At 32.0% G+C, this 22075-nt stretch overlaps 1 protein-coding gene across 1 annotated transcript; it reads left to right on the plus strand.

The window, feature by feature from the left end:
- The first annotated feature begins 8459 nt into the window (after positions 1-8459).
- LOC134682435 (complement C1q-like protein 2) lies at positions 8460-12098 on the plus strand. Its single transcript, XM_063541771.1, has 2 exons — positions 8460-8478; positions 11689-12098. The coding sequence occupies exons 1-2, from the start codon at positions 8460-8462 to the stop codon at positions 12096-12098; spliced, it is 429 nt and encodes a 142-aa protein (XP_063397841.1).
- Positions 12099-22075: the final 9977 nt, after the last annotated feature.

Here is a 22075-nt window from a genome sequence, read left to right on the forward strand (position 1 = left end):
ATGTTTAAATGGTTCTTATAAGAAGCAAAAATGCGGCGGGATTAACACTTTTGTTTTTAGATGTCAACACTTCCCTACACCTTTAGCCAATGTAGAAGAACCCAACACATGTTGTATCTGAAAAAAAGTATCTGATTACCCGCCCAACCAACCAATCCTTACATGACTTAATACTATATAATAAAATGTTGGAATAACATAAAACAACAAGTAATAGCTTTTCTTAAAAGCTTGTCGTATTTTACCCAGGATCATATTGAGATTAGTGGTTTGTGAGTAAAGGTTATTTTTATTGGAATATTGCAGTCCAAGCAATATAAATAAAAAGCACTTTTGTTCTACTAATTTGTGATTTTAGTTGTTTAATTGGTGGACCAGGGTTATAATGGAAGACTTAATAAAATTGAGAATGGAAACAGGGAATGATGTTATAATAAAATGCATATTGTGTCTATTTCAACTTGATAAAAAAAAATGCATAGAAGCTACATGTACTTTTGAGGAATACTACTTGACAAAATGGACTACTATACATAGAAGGCCTTTCAAATTTGAGAATGTTACATCTTATACGTATAGAAGTGATAACTATCTTATCCGACTTTTGTCATAGAAGAAGCAATTAATTTTGACGCTACACGTTAAGTGATGTTATTACTAATTTCCAGATGCAGTAATATTGGAAAAAGATGTTGTGTGGTAATGGAATTAGGAATGAAATATTAAATGCAAATAATTTTCTTTAACATGTTGTCACCCGTCTTCTTATACTTTTTAATATATCACGATGTAGTTTGTAATCTTAACAATCAATAGATGAGAGCTTCATAATAGTAATAGCTTTTAGTGCTTTATATTTGGTTGCACGTGTAATCAAACTTTTGTTACTTTGAATAGTTATGTCACCCCTATTGAAATAGGGATGATATAATGTTTTTGTTCCGAAATATTCTTCCAGACTTTTTTCTTGCTTAAATCTCAGAGAAGCCTTGGCATACATTCATAAAACTGCACCATAATGACAATTCCCATGTGCAGATGTGCACTTAGGTTTGGAATTTTCAAGATGGACGGAGTTACCATAGAAACGGCAAAAATGTGAAAAAAAATGAAAAATGGTCCAAATTTAATGATTTTTTCAGACATTATAACTCATCATTCGGAAGCGTAAAATCTAATTTTTTTTTTCAAAATGGCTATCGTTGCCATGGAAACAGGCCAAACGTGAAAAAAGAAAATAATTCATTAATTAATTCATAGTCAATCAACCGTTACAGATCCAACCCCAAACCTGCCCTGTGTATCAACAGTATGAACTGTAGAATTTATTGCAGTTGGAATTTTTGAGATTGCTGCTGTTACCATGGAGATAAGGATAAAAGTGCAATATTGACTCATATTGGGAAAAACGTCAGAGTACCATTTTCTTACAAATTTTAAGCTGATTCCCGGTTAAGTGCTACTGAAATGTCATCTGTCCTTGAAATTTTCAAAATGACCGCGCGCGCGCCGTTGTCATGGAAACAGCAAAACAAAACCTACCATAAAATACTTCGCAAATTTGAGGCGAAATTCTGAAAAATGAGTATGTGCATACACTGTACGATCAAATGAATATCTGTACTGCAAAACATCTTCTAGAATATGCTAGAAGAAAACTAATATTTAATTTAACGTGTTTCTATTCTATACAGAAATCGTGCCTTGAAGAGAAAATCGCCAGTGAGAGAAAGACAAACACGAAAAGTACATATAAGTGGAATTTCTGAACTTGCACGTAAGTACACATCCGTTAATCGAACACCTGCTACAATATACATATAAGCTGATATCAATCGATAAGCGTGTAACTAAATTGTACAAGATAAGATACATGTATCGTGTGATCCGCGAGCTACTGAAGAACAAAATGAACAGTTAGTATGTCGTTCCGTCAATATATACACAGGTTGTCTGTTCCGAGGTTACCTATAAAAAGATTTATCTTTGACCAAGGAACCATGAAAATGAGGTCAAGGTAAGATGTTTATCGCGAGACAGACATGTATACATTAGCAACATCCCATACACCAAATATAATTGGCTTGATGCTTATAGTATCTGAGAAAAGAGCAAAACACAAAAAATATCTTTTACCACTGAACCATGAACATGAGGTCAAGGTCAGATGATACATTGTACCTGTAAGTTGGGCATGTTCAACTAAATCATTTTACAAACCAAATATGGTAGACCTATTGCTTATAGTTTCTGAGGTATGTACCTAACCTTGTTCACTTATCTATGAAATCAGGTCGAGGTCAAGTGAAAACTGTCTGACAGACACGAGGACCTTGCAAGGTACACACAAACTAAATACAGTTATTCTAGTTGATATATTGCTTATAATAAGATTAGTGAGAAACTAACATTGCAAAAAAAAGAAGATTTTTTTTCAAGTAATCACTGAACCATGAAAATGAAGTTAAGGACAATGGGCATATGACAGACGGAAAGTTCGTAACATAAGGTATACAAAGTATGAATCATCCAGGTCTTCTACCTTCTGAAATATACAGCTTTTAAGTAAAGAGCTTACGCTGCCGCCGCCAGATAGCTTTGTCTATCAATAGTCTCACTTTCTGCGACAGAAGTCGCAGGCGAAACGAAAATTCCTGCCTGTGTTTTTTAATCAGATTTGTGCTAGCTCAAGCGGGATAAAATAGGTCAAGGGGTTCAAAATTCACACTTTTACATGGTATGAAGAATTTTAATTATTCTTCCTTTTTCGATTGAAATTTTTTTAACCTATCTCGTCTCGATGGTTCCCGTTTCGATCGACCACGTTGCATGCTGACTTGTCAAGGAAATAAAGCTGACTTGTGATAATTAATTCGACAACTCAACAAGACAAGGGCAGTTACGGGCATTCATTTCTACCTCAAGACGAGTTGCCTTGATATCTTTTGTCGACTTGTCGCGACAAGTATATCGACATGTTGTGTTCACTATCTAGACACGTCGATTTGATGCTTTCATAATGTCGACTTATTGAGATAATAAAGTTGACTTATCGAGATAAAAAGTCGACTTATCGTTATAATATATCAGTTTGCCGAAATAATTATCTGGGCAACTGGTCATTTCGATGGCAGCTGTATGTCACCATATACTTCTTTACTGAACCATAATATATAAAAAAAGAAGATGTGGTATGATGGCCAATGAGACAACTATCCACAAAAGACCAAAATGACACAAACATTAACAACATGCTTGCTTGAATATACCAAGGAGAAGTTCACTTAATATTGCATGAAGCGTCATTATTATTTTCACCCTGCGTGTTGTTCCTTATCATTAGCGTTTATGATTCTGTATTCTGTTGTGCAGTACATTTGTTTAAAAAAGGTTGTTGTGGTGCGTTATTTTTATAAATTTATCAATGGTATTAATTGGAATTTAAAATGGTTCTTATAAGAAACAATCTGGCAATAGTTTGTCGATTTAAAAAGGTCGTTGTGGTGCGTTATTTCTAAAACATTATAAGTGGTATTAGTTGAATTTACAATGGTTCGTGAAAGAAACAATCTGGCTATGTTTTTTTCGATTTAAAGGATCATAGTTGTGCGTTATTCCTGAAAGAATATAATGGTTTTAGCTGGAGTTTTAATGATTCGTAAAGGAGACAATCTGGCGATAGTTTGTAGATTAGAAAAGGTCGTTGTGGTGCGTTATTTCTAAAAAAAATATAAATGGTTTTAGTTGGATGTTTAATGGTTCTTATAAGAAAAAAATGCAGCGGGGTTAAACATGTTCTTTGAGATGTCACCCCCCCCCCCCCTATACCTCTAACTATTGTAGAAAATCCAACACATGTTGTATCTGAAAAAAAGTATCTGATGACCAGCCCAACAAACCAATCCTTACATGACGTAGTCCTTTATACATGTATAACAAAATATTGGAATAAGACAACAAGTATAAGCTTTTCTTAAAAGCTTGTCGTATTCTAGCTGATAATATTGAGATCAGTGGTTTGTGAGTAAAGGTTATTTTTATTGGAACATTGCACTCCAAGCAATATGAATACGTAGCACTTTTTTCTACTAATTTGTGGTTTTAGTTGTTTTATTGGTGGACCAGGGTTACAGTTGTATAATGGAAGACTCAATAAAATTGATAATGGAAATGGGGAATGATATTATAATGAAATGCAGCACGCTATGTCACCAACAGATACCACAACACCAGTAGTGTTACTTCCATGATTGACCATCTTCAATGGAAGTCACTTGAAACTCGCAGAAACATCAATCGAGTCACTATGCTTTACAAAATCTCACACCATCTCATTGCAGTAGACCCAAACCTTTACCTTTTACCACAGCCAGTCAAAAACACCAGATTCACTAATCCATTACAATACCAGACATTTAGCACAAGAACAGACTATTTCAAGTACAGCTTTTTTTCCATTCACTGTTGTACTGTGGAACTCACTCCCGCAAAATATAATCAGCGTTAACTCCCTGGATCAGTTTAAAATACTGATCCAGAGTCAGTATATTTAGATATCTAACCTGTTTGTAAATAATGTAAATGCGTTAATTTTTGTTTTGTTTTTGCACAAAATTATTTTTGAATTATTGCACAAAATTAGTTATTATATTTTATTAAGTGTATGTTTGCGATGCGCCGACGTATAGTCATCAATGTGCTGATGGATCGTCCTATGATGTAGATGTAGATGTAGATGTAGAAATGCATACTGTGTCTATTTCAACTTGATAAACAAAGCATATAACCTACATGTACTTTTGAGGAATACTACTTGACAAAATGGACTACTATAGAAGGCCTTATGTTACATCAGATCTTATTACGTATAGAAGTGATTATCCGACTTTTTTCATAGAAGAAGCAATTAGTTTTGACGGTACACGTTAATTGATGTTATTACTCATTTCCAGATGTAGTAATAGTGGAAAAAGATGTTTTGTGGTAATGGGATTAGGAATGAAATATTAAATGCAAATAATTTTCTTTAACATGTTGTCACCCGTCTTCTAATACTTTTTAATAAATCACGATGTAGTTTGTAATCTTAACAATCGATAGATGAGAGCTTCATATTAGTATTAGCTTTTAGTGCTTTATATTTGGTTGCACGTGTAATCAAACTTTTGTTACTTTGAATAGTTATGTCCCCCCTATGGAAATAGGGATGATATATTGTTATTGTTCCGAATTATTCTTCCACCCTTTTTGTCTAGCTTAATTCTCAGAGATGACTTGCCATACATTCATGAAACTGCACCATTGTGCACTTAGGGTCTAGAATTTTCAAGATGGCCGCCGTTACCATAGAAACTGCAAAAATGTGAAAAAACGAAAAATAGTCCAAATTTAATGAAACTTTAAGACATTATGACTCATCATTTGGAAGCGTGAAGTCCATCTTAAAAGCTGTCAAAATGGCTACCGTTGCCATGGAAACAGGCCAAACGTAAAAAAAAGTATATAGTTTTTGGTGCATATTTTCAATGTACCTACAAATCCTATCAACTATATTTATTTTCAGGTGCACTAAGACATTTTCCGGAATACTTCGGAGTTATTCCAATACGACAGGGCTAAAATACGAATTTTCAGCCGTGAGGTATTTCGATCTATTAAACTCTTTAAATAAGTGACTTTTTCCGATTGATCAACACCACCATCTATGATGAGTTTATTTACTTAATTGCTAGTTAGAAGACAGTATTCGTGCCAATAAACACAATAAACCATCATCTTATCGGCAAAACGAACTATTTCTCTTTAAAATTTAGTATTTCATGTATGTATAGCCCAACTTGTTGATAGATTCAAGACTTTTCAGTTTTCACGTGATGTTATAATATATCATTGTGCAAGGTTTTATGTCTGTCAACAACACTTAAAAAAGTAAGGATGCTAAGTACATTCCTACAGTATTTTTTGCAATCAGCATCAAATAAAAAGTAAAATCACAAAAATACTGAACTTAGATGAAAATCAATTCGGAAAGTCCATAATCACAAGGTAGAATCCAACAACAAAACGCATTAAAAACGAATGGACAAGAACTGTCATATTCGTGACTTGGTACAGGCCTTTTCAAACAGATTACATGTAGTTATATCACAAAGAAGATTTGGTATGATTGCCAATGAGACAACTAACTATCCACTATCCACAAAAGACCAAAATGACACAAACATTAACAATAATAGGTCACCGTACGGCCTTGTTCATGACGAGGTTTGTTGTATCTGTATTCCTATAACATGGATAGTTTAGTAAGAGTTCTTTCCAAAAAATTAAAATCAGACTTAGAAAGGTGCACTTGAATATCTCGAACAAACACACAAAAGTAAGTTTTGTTTATGTAGATAACATTGAGGTTATTAAAATACAAATTAAAAAAAAAGAACAGTAGAAGAATACAACACGCTGAATGAATATGACATTTAGTGAACAGATGTATTTAATACTATGTCAAAACCAACTAGACAAAGAAGCGAAACTAGAATTCAAGCAGTTTTATTTATGTTGACAATTCACGTGCAACAGTTTAGAGTCGATTTGGGTCCAAAATTACAATAATATATATAAATAAAAAATAATAGGTGGAAAATGATGAATCTTAATTCAGCTCGTAAATAGACAACTTCAATAGGGCTACTTATTTCGAAATATCGAACGGCGAATAACCTTTATTGTCGTATTTCATGTATTTGGAATCGTAATATACAGTTCGGGTTATGTTGTTGAAGTTGTATATAGAATTTTCTTCATTTTGTGTTGTTTCCTTTGCATAATCTGGAAACGGTTCTTCCCGGTTGGCTGATGGTTTCATAGATTCTTCAGTTTGCAAGTTAGGTATATGTTTGTTGGGATCACTTTTTAGCCGAGTAGGTCTTCCTTGATAACTCTGGATACAAAAAAGGTAAAATATGGGTAGAAAACATACAATAAATAAAAAAAGCACAATAATATCACATAAATGAAAGGGAAAAAAATCTAAACTGAAATGGCAAACAATTCAAAGGCGATCAGAGGTAATTTTAAAGAACAAGAACATGGCAATTTGAAAGTAAAATAAGAATAAAGCAAGGTTATCGCGGTAAATTTCAATATTAAATCGCCTTTTTTTGTGTCAATATTTGATAAAAGTATTTAAAATATTAGTACTCGCTTTTAATTGAACTGTGAAAAAAAAACCAATTCTATACATCTTAGAAACTTAGTATTCAAAACGCTCTTGTTTTGTTTGTTAAATACAATTAATATCATAATTACTTACAATATTTAAAGAATCTGTTGACGATAACGTACGACTGTCTTTCTTTTTTCTCATATATTGTTGATACCCTTGCCTTACCTGTGGATGTACAAGACAGTAACTTCTTTATTTTTCATTACATTATTATATTTAAAAAGAAATAACATATGGAAACAACACTGATACGAAATGTCCGGACACACATACTGTATAATATACTACTAGTAGTAGTTTTTTTCCTTGGACTTAATCTGAGCTCGAGTCATGTCCATTTGCCGTCATGCTGTATGAAAATGTACACAAAAACCTTCATAAAACAAATAAACGGAAGTTGTAATGACAATCGCTAACGTTAGAGTTAAGAAGCATTTGTATCTTATCTATTTTTATTTATTTGAACCAATGTTAAATTTTACCATTACATAGTACGAATCTTTTATCAGAACAGTTCAATGCAGATCTTTGGTATGTACACTGCTATATTGTTGATATACTATGTTGACGCGTAGACAAAATTGAGAATGGAAACGGGGAATGTGTTAAATGGACCACAATCCTACCAAAGAGCAAAAAATACAACCGACGGCCAATAATTGTCTTCAACACAGAAAAAAAATAACGCAGATGTCTTTTTTTGTGTTTTTCAGGGTGCTCATAGGCAATACAAAGACAGAGATCTTAAGCTACTTTAAAGATCGTCTGGTCTGTAAATGAACTCATTCCATCATGACACATTTGTACTGAGTCTAGATTTACACCATGGGCACATGGACGGTGCATAGCTCTTGGCATTTGGTCTTGTGAACGCAGCAGGTCATGCTCCTTTTGGAAATCATGCGATTAAATGTTTTTTTTAATTGTTTTTTTTATACTTAAAAGTCAATGCCGAGTTCTGAAAACGGTTAAAATCAAACAACTACTGGCTACATTTGTATGCCCACCTACGATAGAAGAGGGGCATTATGTTTTCTGGTCTGTGCGACTGTTCGTTCGTCCGTCCGTTCGTCTGACCGTTCGTTCCGTTTCAGGTTAAAGTGTTTGGTCAAGGTAGTTTTGAATGAAGCTGAAGACCAATCAACTTGAAACTTGGTACACATGTTCCTTGATCTGATAATCTGTCTGATTTTAAAGCCAAACTAGACTTTCTATCCAATTTCACGTTCCATTAAACATGGAAAATGATTATGCGAGTGGGGCATCCGTGTACTTTGGACACATTTTTGTTTCTGTTTGATTAAAAGTTTATGCTTAATTAAAAAATAAAGGCATTTAGTAGTATACCGCTGTTCAAAACTCATAAATCCATGGACAAAAACCAAAATCGGGGTAACAAACTAAAACCGAGGGAAAGGCATTAAATATAAGAGGAGAACAACGACATAACACTAAAATGTAACACACATAGAAACGGACCGAGCATCAGACAAAATCCCACGAGAATAACAAATATAACATATATATAAAATCAAAAACAAATACATGAATTTGGGATAGACAATTACCGTGACACGTCTTATCGCAATGTGAATTTATAACATATCTTTAGATTTGAAAAAAAAATCTTGAAACTTTATGGGGTTATTAAGCCGGGCAAGTGGATGCATATCATGTTTACTGGAAGTGGTGTGGTAAAATAAAATAGCTTTGACTTCAGGGTTACTTAACTATTTTTCTTTCTGGTATGACCCACTTTTTTTGGTATTAAATCACAATTTCACATTACTACATACATGATATGCGCATGAAAAAAACCCAACTATTTGGCATTTTATTTTAAAAAAATTGGGGAAAAAAAAGAAAGATCAGCTGGTTTCCATGTAAGCATAAGGAGCAGTCAATTACAAAAAAATTTGCTCTCTTTCAAATTAAAAGAATTTTTGAGATTCATAAATGTTAAATACATATTTCATTTTGTAAATAAATGCAGGAGTTGATTTCACAAAAAAAACAAAAAACTTACGACTAAGATTGATCGTAAGTATATTGATTTGTTCATGACTCAAGATCAATCTTAGACGTAAGTTTTTTGGTGAAACCTACTCCAATTTCTGATCTTTGAAATTTGATAGTAAAATCCTATCTGATATTTTTTAGGGTTTGCGTCATATTTTGCTGCTCTAGAATTTAGAAATTTAAAAAAACAGTAAGTATAGGCATTTATCTATCAATGAACAGTGAAGGAAATAGTGCATGTTGCTCTTGCACACTGCATTATATATAGACCAGTTGCCTTTGTAAAAGCTGATTGACTTTATTTGCAGGAACGAGTCTTATTAGTTCCCTTTTTCTGTAGAACTAGATGGATTGTTGTACAGTCAGTAACATTTCAATTGATCACCGGGATACTTAATCTCGCAGTATGCTTTTATGTACAAATCCGAGGAATAGGAAGAAGATCATAACTGCATCAAACAGTTATCTTTAGTTTTTTTCATCTATTAATATATTTACACTGCTGCATAATAAAATTTAATGAATGATATGATTTTAAAAATTCTACTAGTAAAAAGATATGGTTGTTTGGCGTGTAGTTAAGTTCAATAGTGAAGTTAATTTTATGTTTAGAGTAAGCTCATACTTTATAAAGAAAGCAATACTACTAAGAAATTTGCAACCCATCCTGATATACATTTTGTAAATAGATCAAATGTATAGTTTGTTGAATGATGAAAGGAAAATCGCCAAAAATAAAGATGTGTTATGAGAATTGATATTTTTATCCAGGTTCAAAGAGGTCAATTTAATATTATTCTGCCATTAAATTGATCCTTTGTCATAAATCTAATTGATTAAGAAGTTTAATTCTTGTTTTAACAAATTCAACCAAAGTTTATTTTTATTTGTTTTTTCAAATGGTTTTCATACACACTTTTGTAAGGTGTTTCATATATTTAAAGGTCTTGATATATTAAATATTCATATAACTTCAATGTTTTATAAAATATGATATTTTACACATTTTAAATAAAAATATGAATCAGATTTTTTTTTATCAATATCATCCAAGAAAAAGTTTAATTTAAAATAAGCTACTTTATTATCACTAATATATAAATTAAAAAAAAAATTTGAGAAAATAGGAATAGTTTGAATAACAAGTGGGATATTCATAGGTCAACAAAGCATGTGAATTCTTGCTCTTAAACAACATAAAAAATCATTAACTTTTAATATATATATATATTCAATATCACATGGCACATATTTGGTTCTTTTTCTCTTTAGGCAGGTATATAATAAGTTACCAAAATCTCACAGTATATCTTGTTCCTTGTTTTTCCGAACTTCTTTTTGAACTATCTTAGCCAATATAAAAACAAGACATTCCATGGTAAAATGAATGATTAAGATTAAGATCAAACTAGGCAAAATGCCTCATTCAGATTTAACCAGAAAAATGCTTAATTCCGATACATCAGTATTTATGAACACTAGAACACAACTGATAAAAAAACAAGAAAAAAGGCCTAAATAACCATTCAAACTCCACACCTTAGATTTAAAAGGCTGACCATCACTGTTGATGAAACACAAATATATAAAAGAAGATGTGGTGTGAGTGCCAATGAGATAACTCTCCATCAAAATAAAAAAATTAAAAAAAGTAAACCATTATAGGTCAATGTACGGCCTTTAACACGGAGCCTTGGCTCACACCGAACAACACGCTATAAAGGGCCCCAAAATGATAAGTGTAAAGGTTGCAGTCTTGTAATTGACTGCTCCATAGGCTTACATGTTAAACAGCTGATCTTTGAAAATAAAAAAATAAAAAATGCTACATAGAAAAAACATTTCATGTTCATATCATGCATGTACTAATGTGAAATTGTGATTTAATCGAAAAAAAAGAGGGTGTTGCCACGAAGAATAAAAAGTTACGCAATCCTGAAGTCAAAACATTTTTTTTCTACTTTCTGTTTGCTATTTTTACTAGGCCGCACCACTTCCAGTAAACATGATATCCTTCCACTTTCCTGGATTGATATCCCCAAAAGATGCAAGATTTTTTTTAAAGTCTATATATATGTTTCAATTCAGCATAAACCTATAATCAAACAGAAAAAATTGGGTTCAGAAAAAAATTCAGAAAAAAATGCACTATTTTGTTTCCCTCCATGTTTTGACATGCACCGGAAATTGGAGTTGTAATACAAGACTGGTACCTAAACCCATTCAAACGGGAAAACAAACGGTCTTAGACCACTAAACCTCTGAGACTGAAGGCACATACTATGATATACAGTAAAAATCAGTCTAGAGAAATCCTTAATCCTGTGTTACTGGTAACTCATATGACAGAATCACAGATGCAAGTAAGATAATATTAAATAATGGAGAGAATATTTACTGAAATCACACCAGCCTTTTTATGCTTTGAAATCAATATTCTTTTTTAGAAGATTATACACATGCTCCAAGAAAACTGAGGGACATTCCTGCCTTTACTGCATCTTTATCAGCTCCAAAAAGTGTTGGAAAACATGAAATTTTAAAGTTTGATACAGTTTGGACCAATAATGGAAATCACTATAATCCCAGCACTGGTATATTCCAAGTTCCCAAAGAAGGACTGTATCAAGTGTCTGCTACAGTCATGTCTGCAAATGGAAAAGCTATTTTTGTAAAGCTATGGCAGAATGATACAAAGATGGTTGGATTGTACCCTGGTACTGGTTATAGTGAGGCCACAATTAACATGGTGTTACATCTGAAGAAAGGGGACACGGTTACAGTCAGAGGGGAAGATGGTCAACTTCATAGCAGCAGTCATTACTACAGCACATTCTCGGCTTTTTTTATTTCATAATAAATTATTTTAATAATGCAATATGAATTATTATTTCTTTGATCAACAGGAAGATCAATTCAAAGACTAGAAAAGACTTGTTTACTCTCAAGGTAAACTATTTGTATAACCTCGTATATTTGAGAAGGTAGAAAACTTGGATTCTTCATATCTTGTATCGCGACTTTATGTTACTAAGTTTCTGTCTGTCACATGACCATTGTCCTTGTCCTCCCATTCATGGTTCAAGGACTGCTTGAAATTTTTGTTTGTTTTCATGCCACATTTATGGGCATTATGTTTTCTGGTCTGTGCGTTCGTTCGTTCGTTCGTCCGTCCATCTGTATGTCCCGCGTCAAGTTTTTGGTCAAGGCAGTTTTTGATGAAGTTGAAGTCCGATCATCTTCTCTATGATATGATCTTTCTAATTTTAATGTCAAATTAGAATTTTTCCTCCATTTTCACGGTCCAGTGAACATAGAAAATGATAGTGTGGATGGGGCATCCGTGTTCTGGGGACACATTCTAGATTTTTTTTTATAGATTTCTGCTGATGCTAAACATTAATGAAATGCATGTGTAGAAATACCAATAACATCCTAAAGCTATTTAATCTTACCTGATTGCTTAAAATGCAATGAAACAAAAAGATGAAAAAACCCTGAAACAAAAAAAACACAATTTATTTACACATAAAAATCTTAGATTTAAAAACAAATAAACACAACGGAAAATTGGTCCGTGAACATTGTTCATATTTAACGCAAACGCTAACCCTTTTGTCTGTTGATATTTGAAACAAAGATGTACACCTAAAATCCTTCATCATATGGATCTTTGCAAAGGGTCATACAGTTTAACGTTAACCACTGTTGTTGATATTAATGTTTACCTCTGACGGTCATTAGTGCTGAAATGTTTGGTTAAAATTGAAAATTGGTTCAGTAAGCTAAAAAAAAAAAAGAAAAGAAAGAGGGAGACATTTACATACGGTATACCAAAACAGACTATCAGAAAGGATTCACTTATGTTAAACTTTATATAAAAAAACACTGTTGAAGAACCTTACTCTGTATTTAGAGTAAAACCAAGTCGATTTGAGAGATTTTTTGTTACAGATACATCTCTAAATGAGGAAAACCTCTCTTAAAATGACGCTGTTCTAAAGCGATTTAGTCAAAATATCTTGGTTAAATTATACATCAATGATGATTTTGAAACCATTCCTCCAGATAATCATACACATTATAAAATAGAAATAACATTTTTTCCAAACAGCAAAGAACAACGCTTTTAAAACTAATCAAGCATGGTAAAATTATACCTACCATCAATGATTCCGTATGTTGAAAACAAAGATGCCTTGATCACTTAACGTTGCACCGTTTGTGAATGCACCACGGAAAGTGACATCGATGCCTGCGTTACATGCACTATTTGCAATTTAATAAAACATAATCTAATGAAAATAAATTAGTGTTTCACTTGCCTTCACAAAGTTCACATGTTAATTAAAGTTATAGAGGTGCATGATTTTAATGTGTGTACACATATGCTCGAAGTCCTTAGTTACAAATCGTCTTGATTTTGCCAGTAAACATTGAAAGTATTTGTGACATCGAAATTGTAAAAGAGTACTACCTGAAGTGAATTGCAAATTGAAAACAGATAATGCAACACTAGAACATTTTCATTTATATAGTTGGCTCCCAGCATCCATGTGATTCCAAGTAATGGTAATAGGATACAAATAACAAGGATTCCAGTTCTGAAAAAAAAATAATCTAGCTTTAATTTAGCAGATATAATGTCATAATGTAACTAACTGAAATAGATAGATACAAGTATTTACACTAGTTATGTTTAGGCTCTTTATGACTTGATGTTCGGTGTGAACAAAGGCTCCGTGTTGACGACCGTACTTTGAGCTATAATGGTTTACTTTTGAATTTTGACTTGGAAGGAAAATTTTCTCATGACTCATATCATATCTCCTTTTATCTATTAAAGTAAAATCACGATAAAAGTCTTCATTCTGTTCTTAAAATTAATATTTACAAGTGCATTACTATCTCTTTCGTTTGTTTTTGTTTTTTTTTCTTGTTTTTTTCTTTGTTTGTTTGATTGTTTTTTTTTGGTTTGTCTTACTTTATCAATCACTTTTCGGTGGTTGTTTTTTGCAGTTTTATTCTGTTCTATGTTAGTGTTTCATTGTCAAAAGCCATAGAATTGTGTCATTCATTTTATTTTTGATTGATATGTCAGCAACTCAAAGTTCTCGATTGTTAATATTGATCATTGGCAAATATTTTTCATACGGTAATATTGCTTCTTGTACTTTTGTAAGGAATTGTCAATATATGTACCTTGATTTTTCCTTCAATGTTTTTGCAACCAACCCTTTACTTTCCTTCAATTTGTTTATCACTATGACAAGTAGTATCAGGTTAATCTAAAAGAAAATTCGAAATCTACATAAATTATATATATAAATGTTCGATACAATATAAAGTATTTTGCGTAACATTCTTTTAAGCCTATTCCTGTTGAAACCATAAAATATTTTCAAATTTATAGTAATCTGTGTAAAATGAAAAATATGTTATTGTTTGTTTTCTTGTAGTTTGTAACTATGGGTATGTACTTGAACACATTAATATTTAAAAGTGTTGTTTTTCTAGTTTTGAAGGGAGTGACATTTTTTTTAAATTTAAGGAGGCAGAATGTTGCTCTTGTTATGCTTTCTTTGAGTGTTACATGCACATACTGCTAAATTTAAACAAAAATGTGATTTCATTCTACATACCACAACTACTAATAATGCTGGTCCAAGTATTGTCCAGATAAGGTTTGATTCCAGAGATAGCCAACAACTACAAGAAGGAAATAATACTAATTTACTAACATAATCTAATACTTCATGATATTAATTTATCGTTAATTTTACAAAATTTTCCTTCCATCCCACTGACCGATAATTTTCTTTTTTAGCACAGTAGAGTGAGGTGAAAAACTATCGATAGAAACTAAGAGCGCATCTGCATTATATAGTTTATTAGATTTAAATATTTTACTCTTGTAATCTAAAATGAATAAATGAATGATTGAGAGGACTGGGCATGGATTGGATTCGTTGACCTATAAATAGCTTGTAAATATTTGTAAAAAAAACCCATTGTCTTAACTTACTATTCAGAACTACCATAACCTTCCAGTTTAGACACAACTGCTGAACTGCTAACGATAATGGCGGGAACAACTGCAAACATAAGGGATATATTAGTTATTCTTTAAGGACATGCTTCCAACTCTCTTGTATTCTCTCTCAATCAATTCAAGATTGACGGAATGTTCGTAATTGACTGATACGAAAAAATGCAAATACGTAGAAAACAAATAATAAAATTGACGTATGCATGTACTTAATAAAGATAAATAAAATAAGTGCTATGGATGCAAAACACTTATATAGAGTTGTGTTCTTTAACTATAAAATAAAGTTCCAACACCCCCAGACAAAGATGACTTGAAATGGATTTTGGATCCCTTTCAGTAACCTATCATATACATGTATTTCTTCACCTGTTTAGATAGTAATTCATCATCTGCTTTCAATTTTTACACATGTTATATCTCGATTCAATTTTAAGTTGACGGTAATTAACAAGTTTCGGTATGGACATGTACCTGATCGTACATACATTGTGCAAACATTCCTCAGTCTATAAGAATATTTTAATCAAGTCTTAGTTAAGACACAAATCAGTTTTAGGGAATAGATTTAATTTTTTTTTTGGACATCAGGAACAAAGCTTTTGACTTACCAAGTAAAAATTAAAAAAAACCTTGTTTCATAAATTCAATAAAAAGTTCATGTTCCTATGTTTCTATCAGAAATGAAAACGCATGCACTTCAGCACATGTTTATAGTGTGCTAGCTATAGACTTGTTAAATGTACATGTTGAGAGTTGTCTCATTGGCAATCATACAAAATATTCTCATGTATATAAAGGTACGTCAATTTTTGGAGCTAATAGAACCATGGAGTATAGCCTTTTATAGAAAACGTGCTCTTTATTTATATAAAAAATAAATTTCTTAACTCTACAAAACTTACCCCAGCAAGCGGCTAGTAACCAACGTACAAATGAACGATAGGATACTAGAATGACCACTAATGCTACTTGGATTCCTCCTACTAACATGAGTGCCAAGTACACTAGGAGAATATAATGTAGTACTATGGCTATTGCTGTACACACATCCTGAAAAAACGAAATATTGCAAAACAGATAACTTTTCAGAAAATAAAATATCATATAAAAGTTTACCTGTTCCATTCAAATTTCAATGTTTCAGTTACTATGTAGGTATTGACGTCTATCTTTCAATTCAGACAGGTTTAAAAAATATATCATAAGAAATTGTTGTCACAGTATAGACAGTTAAAGAATAGACCAATACAATTTATTATATTGCTTTATAATAATAAAAAGGTTTGTTCACAATTTCTGAATTCTGTACTAGCATACACCTTTCAACCTTTAGAAACATAGAAGTGATATATATTCTGATTATGAATTTGTATATAAATATGAAAATTTTACTGAAATCATCATTTAATTTTGTTTTCGATTTTTTTTTATATTGAGTTGCTTTTTAAAATCTTTTCTGCATCGCTAGATAAAAAAAAACCCATATATAATAATGACAAAAAAACATAAGTAATAGTAAAAAAAAAAAAAAAAAACAAAATAAACATAGTGTAAACCAAACACAACACAGATAATTCAATAAAAAAAATTTGTAGAGACATTCTAAACTATAACTCATCCTACCTTATTTTCAGTTCTTGTTATACCAGCAAGGTACACAAAGTAGGTAATAATCATTGCTATACATAGGTTCATTAAAATTTGAGAGCTGTCAGGCTCAACATACCTGCAATAATATATTCGTATATGTTTAATTGTATTCATTTGCCTATGATTATGACATTTTGAAGGTTTTGTTTATTCATTTTATAAGTCAATTGCTTAAATAGTATTTCAAAGATTGACACAATCATATGTTGATCAACCCAAGGTAATATGCACGTTGTATAAATAAACCCCAAACAGCATTTAGAAGATGTTAATACGAAAAGCGAGCAGCGATCATGCACAGCAAATTCATTGACGTACTTAAATCTGTAAAACAAAGACTAGCCCATAAGAAAATGCCTGTACCAAGTCAGGAATACAAAAGTTTTATCCAATCATTTGATTCGGTTTTTGATATTGCCATAAGCTAAGGGACTTTCCATTTAAATTTTCCTCGGAGTTCGTTATTTTTGTTATTTTACATTTTGTTTGTAACATAAAACATGCTATATTTTTCGTAGATGTGGATGTAAAGTCTGATAAAGATGTAAACTGAAAGGATTTTTTAGTCAGTCGAATTTATCGGGTGGCTAACATTCGTAAGCAAATGTAATATATTAAGATACGTACCTCCAGATTATGAAATAAATGAAAATCGTGAAAACAAGAAATAAAATTGAAATACCACTTCCGACGATTGATATCAGACTCAATGCCACTTTATGCTTGTGTGCCTATAAGAAAACAAAATCATATTTTGAATTAGATCAATTGTATATGCATCATAAAGTCATTTAAACAGCTATTCAACATAGAACATAAAGGTGAAGTTCTCACAAAGATTTATCATAACATTTCATTTTTTTAATCGTTTGAAGTAGATGCGTATGATAAAAACAGAATATCATTTTGTTTGGTTAAATCAATAATAAAAGTGAAATGATGAAATGATTATTCATATTCAGCAACCAATTTGGTTCAATTTTGTGAAATCAAACGCAGAAACCTTACTGATAAGTTATTCACTTGCAAGTGAATAATTCGACCTTATTGATTATGCAAGAACCATTCGAACATAATCAATAAGCCAATTAAGGTATAAAACAAAATCAATCACTACTCTTTTAACTACTTACAGCTTTCCCAGGGCGCATCAATAAAGCGAAATTTCCAGTTTGTCTATATTCACAAATGGTATATGTATCTGTTGATTCTACTACTCTGGAAATTGTCACAGACCATGCTCCGTTGCATGTATTGCTATAAAAAGAATGTCAATATAACGTAGTTACATAGCAGAGATGTTCTATCCATTTTGGTAATTCTAAATATTACAAGAATTAAAACCTAATCTTTCTATAGTGGAGTAGTTCAATAAAATAAGATAGTAGTGAATCAAACATAGTCAAACATAAGTTAATGGGTCAGCATCTAGATCATATAAAACTGGTATTTTTATTCACCTTTCGCATGGTTTTATAAGATTTTGGATTTTTAAATATTTATTGATGCCTCGAGTATCAACAAAGATACATTAATTGCAGAAATGCGCATCTGATGCATTCAAATTGGTACTCTTAATGTTATTTCATCATTATAAACATGTTCGCAGTAAGAAATAACATCTGTATTGTCCCTGTATTTAGTAAAAAGATAATACAGACATATACTTACAGAGCGTCAAAATTCCAAAAAGCACAGATAGGTTTGGAGAAATTTTCCTGCAATAAAAGGTATATTGTTAAAGCTAAGATGATGAAAGGTGTTAGATTGTGTCAACATAAAGTTTGTTTCAATAGGTATCTGAAGACAGACAAAAAATCACAAACAATACTTTAGCTTGTTATGAAAGTGTTTCAATATAATACACCCTTTTTAGTTAACGCCTTAATTTAAACAATTGTAAATTAGAGAAGTTTAAACAAAAATTAACATAAAATACCAACGACATATTCAAATTCCATAGGTCGAATAGAGTAAGGGTAAAAGTTACCAAAGGAACAGTCATGGTCACAGATCGAAAATAAACTGACAACGCCATGGATAAAAAAAGACGAACTGACAAGTAATAGTACACAAGTCACAACATAGAAAACTAAAGACTAAGCAACACGAACCCCACTAGAAACTGGGGTGATATCAGGTGCTCAGGAAGGGTAAACAGACACTGCCCCATACGTGGCACCCATTGTGTTGCTCATGTTATTACAAACCCGGCATTAATCTCATTCGGAAGGTCATATTGGTGAAAGGAAACAGGATTGTAGTTACGACATATGGAACATATCCGATATCATCTGTGAAAAAAAGAAACTGATAACGCTATGACAGAAGCGCCTCCGGATAAACGTAGAAAACCGAATACTTAGTTACACATTTACATGGACCACTAAATCAGAGTACTCTGTATACAATCAAAGCTGCAAAAACACTTTTCGGTCAGATCGTTTCTTGAAATGAAAAAAACTATATTTCTTTGCAATTTGCATATACATATGTTCTCTGAAATAAGAAAAGTTAATGCAGTATGATTAACAATCAATGCAAACTTGTACATTTAATTTTCAGATCTGTTTCCAGAAGTGTTGTATGCATGATGATATTGATAAACATTATAAATTTTGATTGTATACATTTCAGGATAATACATAATGTACCGATATCTGAAGTTAACATGGTTAGGTGCCGCACCTTAAAACAATGTTGAATTTTGACGTGTAAGGCTATTTGGCAAAGGACCAGAGCAATATACATTTGTGTTTGGTTTTAACAACAAACTCTGAACTTACATACAGTTTTTACAAAAAGGATAATCTGAAGTGGTAGTTTCACGGTGTACACATACTATTTATACTGCGATTAAATTTGTCATTCAGTTTAACATTTACACAGTCACAGAATAAACAGATGCAACATTAGTTACCGATGTTAAAATGTCATGAAACCATTAGGAAGATACAAACAAATGTAAAACTCTAAATATAGGGGTATTGTAACTAACTGGCTAATGAACTGTGTCCGAGAAAATCGCGTACGTTTCGCTTGTACCAAAATCGGCTGTATTATAATGATCTCAAAAAGACGAATTTACCAAAAATCGGCTATATTATAGTGATTTCGAAAAGGCGACTTTACTGTTAAACTTCCTATCCTTTGGCATTAGAAAAATACAAGAACGTTAATAAAATGTTACATACTGATAAGTGCTCAAATTTAATAACAACAGGATAGTCTAAACTATGTTGAGTTGTTTCTGTAGTGAAAGCAGCAATTATAGAATTAACAGCATAACTTCCATTGGATGACTGTAATAACCTGTAAAGACACACTATACGTTAATATAATGAAGACTTCAATCACATGCGTAGTAGCTATGGTTATGTACGCGTTTTAATATTTCTGAAATTAATCGATAAAGCCAATCCAATTCTTCTATTCGATTTCCTGTTGTTACTGCTTAAACAAAAACTTATGAAAGAATATATGTTAATTAAAAGGCTCAATATTGAAATTGTAAATCGGAATGTTTTAAATTCTTTAACTTACTCCTCTGGTTCAATACCTCCTGGAAATGACTTTGAAAGATTTCTGTAGAATGTACTACTGTACCGGGTTGGACCTAAAATGTATGAAGTACGTTGTATTAAATAACATATAGAATACAAAGTTTGTCAAAAAATTGAAATTGTTTCATATAAAGATGTGGTATTATAGCCAATGAGACATCTCTCCACAAGAGACCAAATGACACAGGAATTAATAACTATAGGTCATCGTAAGGACTTCAACAATGAACACAGCCCATTCCGCATAGTCAGCTATAAAAGGCACCGAAATGACAATGTAAAACAATTCAATCGAGAAAACTAACGGCTTAATTATAATTAATGTACATAAAATAAACAAAAAAACATATTTCTAACACATAAACAAACGACACCCACTGTATTAAAGGATCCTGACTTTGGACAGGCACATACACAAGAATGATGTCTTTATATTTAAGTTATTTAATTAACTGATGATCTTCCGACGTTGATATTTTCAGATTTGACTATGGTACTGATATAACTAGTAAGACTACGTTGACTGACAAATTATCTATATATTTACAACAAATTAAGGCGCCAACTCCATCATTTATTTTCCCCTAAATCACGTATATAGTAAGGTTTTTTAGCTGCTTAAAGATATACATGTTAATACATCAATGGCTTTCAATTGGATGGCTGCAAAGAATTGGACATTCAGTAAAGCGGCCAAACATAAAACATATTCTAGTATAAAGTATTATTATTAAAATTACCGTTGAAATTATTCGCTGGCAATTTGATATGTGTTGCAGATTCTAACATCCATGATTCGGATGCTTGAGACATGTCTGGAGCAATGATCTCTTCAGAACCTATCTTTCCTACTTCAATAACTGTAATAAAAGTAAAAATTCTAACTCCTCACATACGTGTGAAAAAAAAAAATTAAAGAAAGGCAACAGTAATATACTGCTGTTCAAAATTTATAAATCGATAGAGAAAAAACAAATCCGGGTTACAAAATAAAACTGAGGGAAATCAAATATTAGAGAACTACGACACAGCAGAGACACAACACCGAAACGCAACACACAGATAAACGAACTATAATGTAACAATGGCCATTTTCCTGACTTGGTACAGGGCATTTTATGAAAAAAATGGTGGGTTGAACCTGGTTTTGTGGCATGGCAAATCTCTCGCTTTAATGGCAGTGTTAATTATATCATTTAAAATGACAACATTACACGACAGGGTTACAATAAACAAAGAGATTAATGGGAGAACATATAGGACAGAGAAACAAACGAATAATAGCCATCCAAAGGTAACAGGTTAAAAAATATTTTTATATACCAGACGCGCGCTACGTCCACACAAAACTATGCTCAGATATAAAAAGTTTGAAAGCCAACACAACTACCAAGTTGAAGATCACCGAGGACCAAAAGTTCCAAAAAGTTGCGAGGTCAGGGTTATCCGCCTGGGACAAAACATCATTATTCTCAAGAATAATACATAGTTTTGCAAACAGTAAATTTGATAAAATGACTGTAATAGATGTACATGATTAAACTGAAGTGGTGACAAGCTATATAATAA

Source organism: Mytilus trossulus, chromosome 1, assembly GCF_036588685.1.
Source record: "Mytilus trossulus isolate FHL-02 chromosome 1, PNRI_Mtr1.1.1.hap1, whole genome shotgun sequence".
Classification (NCBI taxonomy): Eukaryota; Metazoa; Mollusca; class Bivalvia; order Mytilida; family Mytilidae; genus Mytilus; species Mytilus trossulus.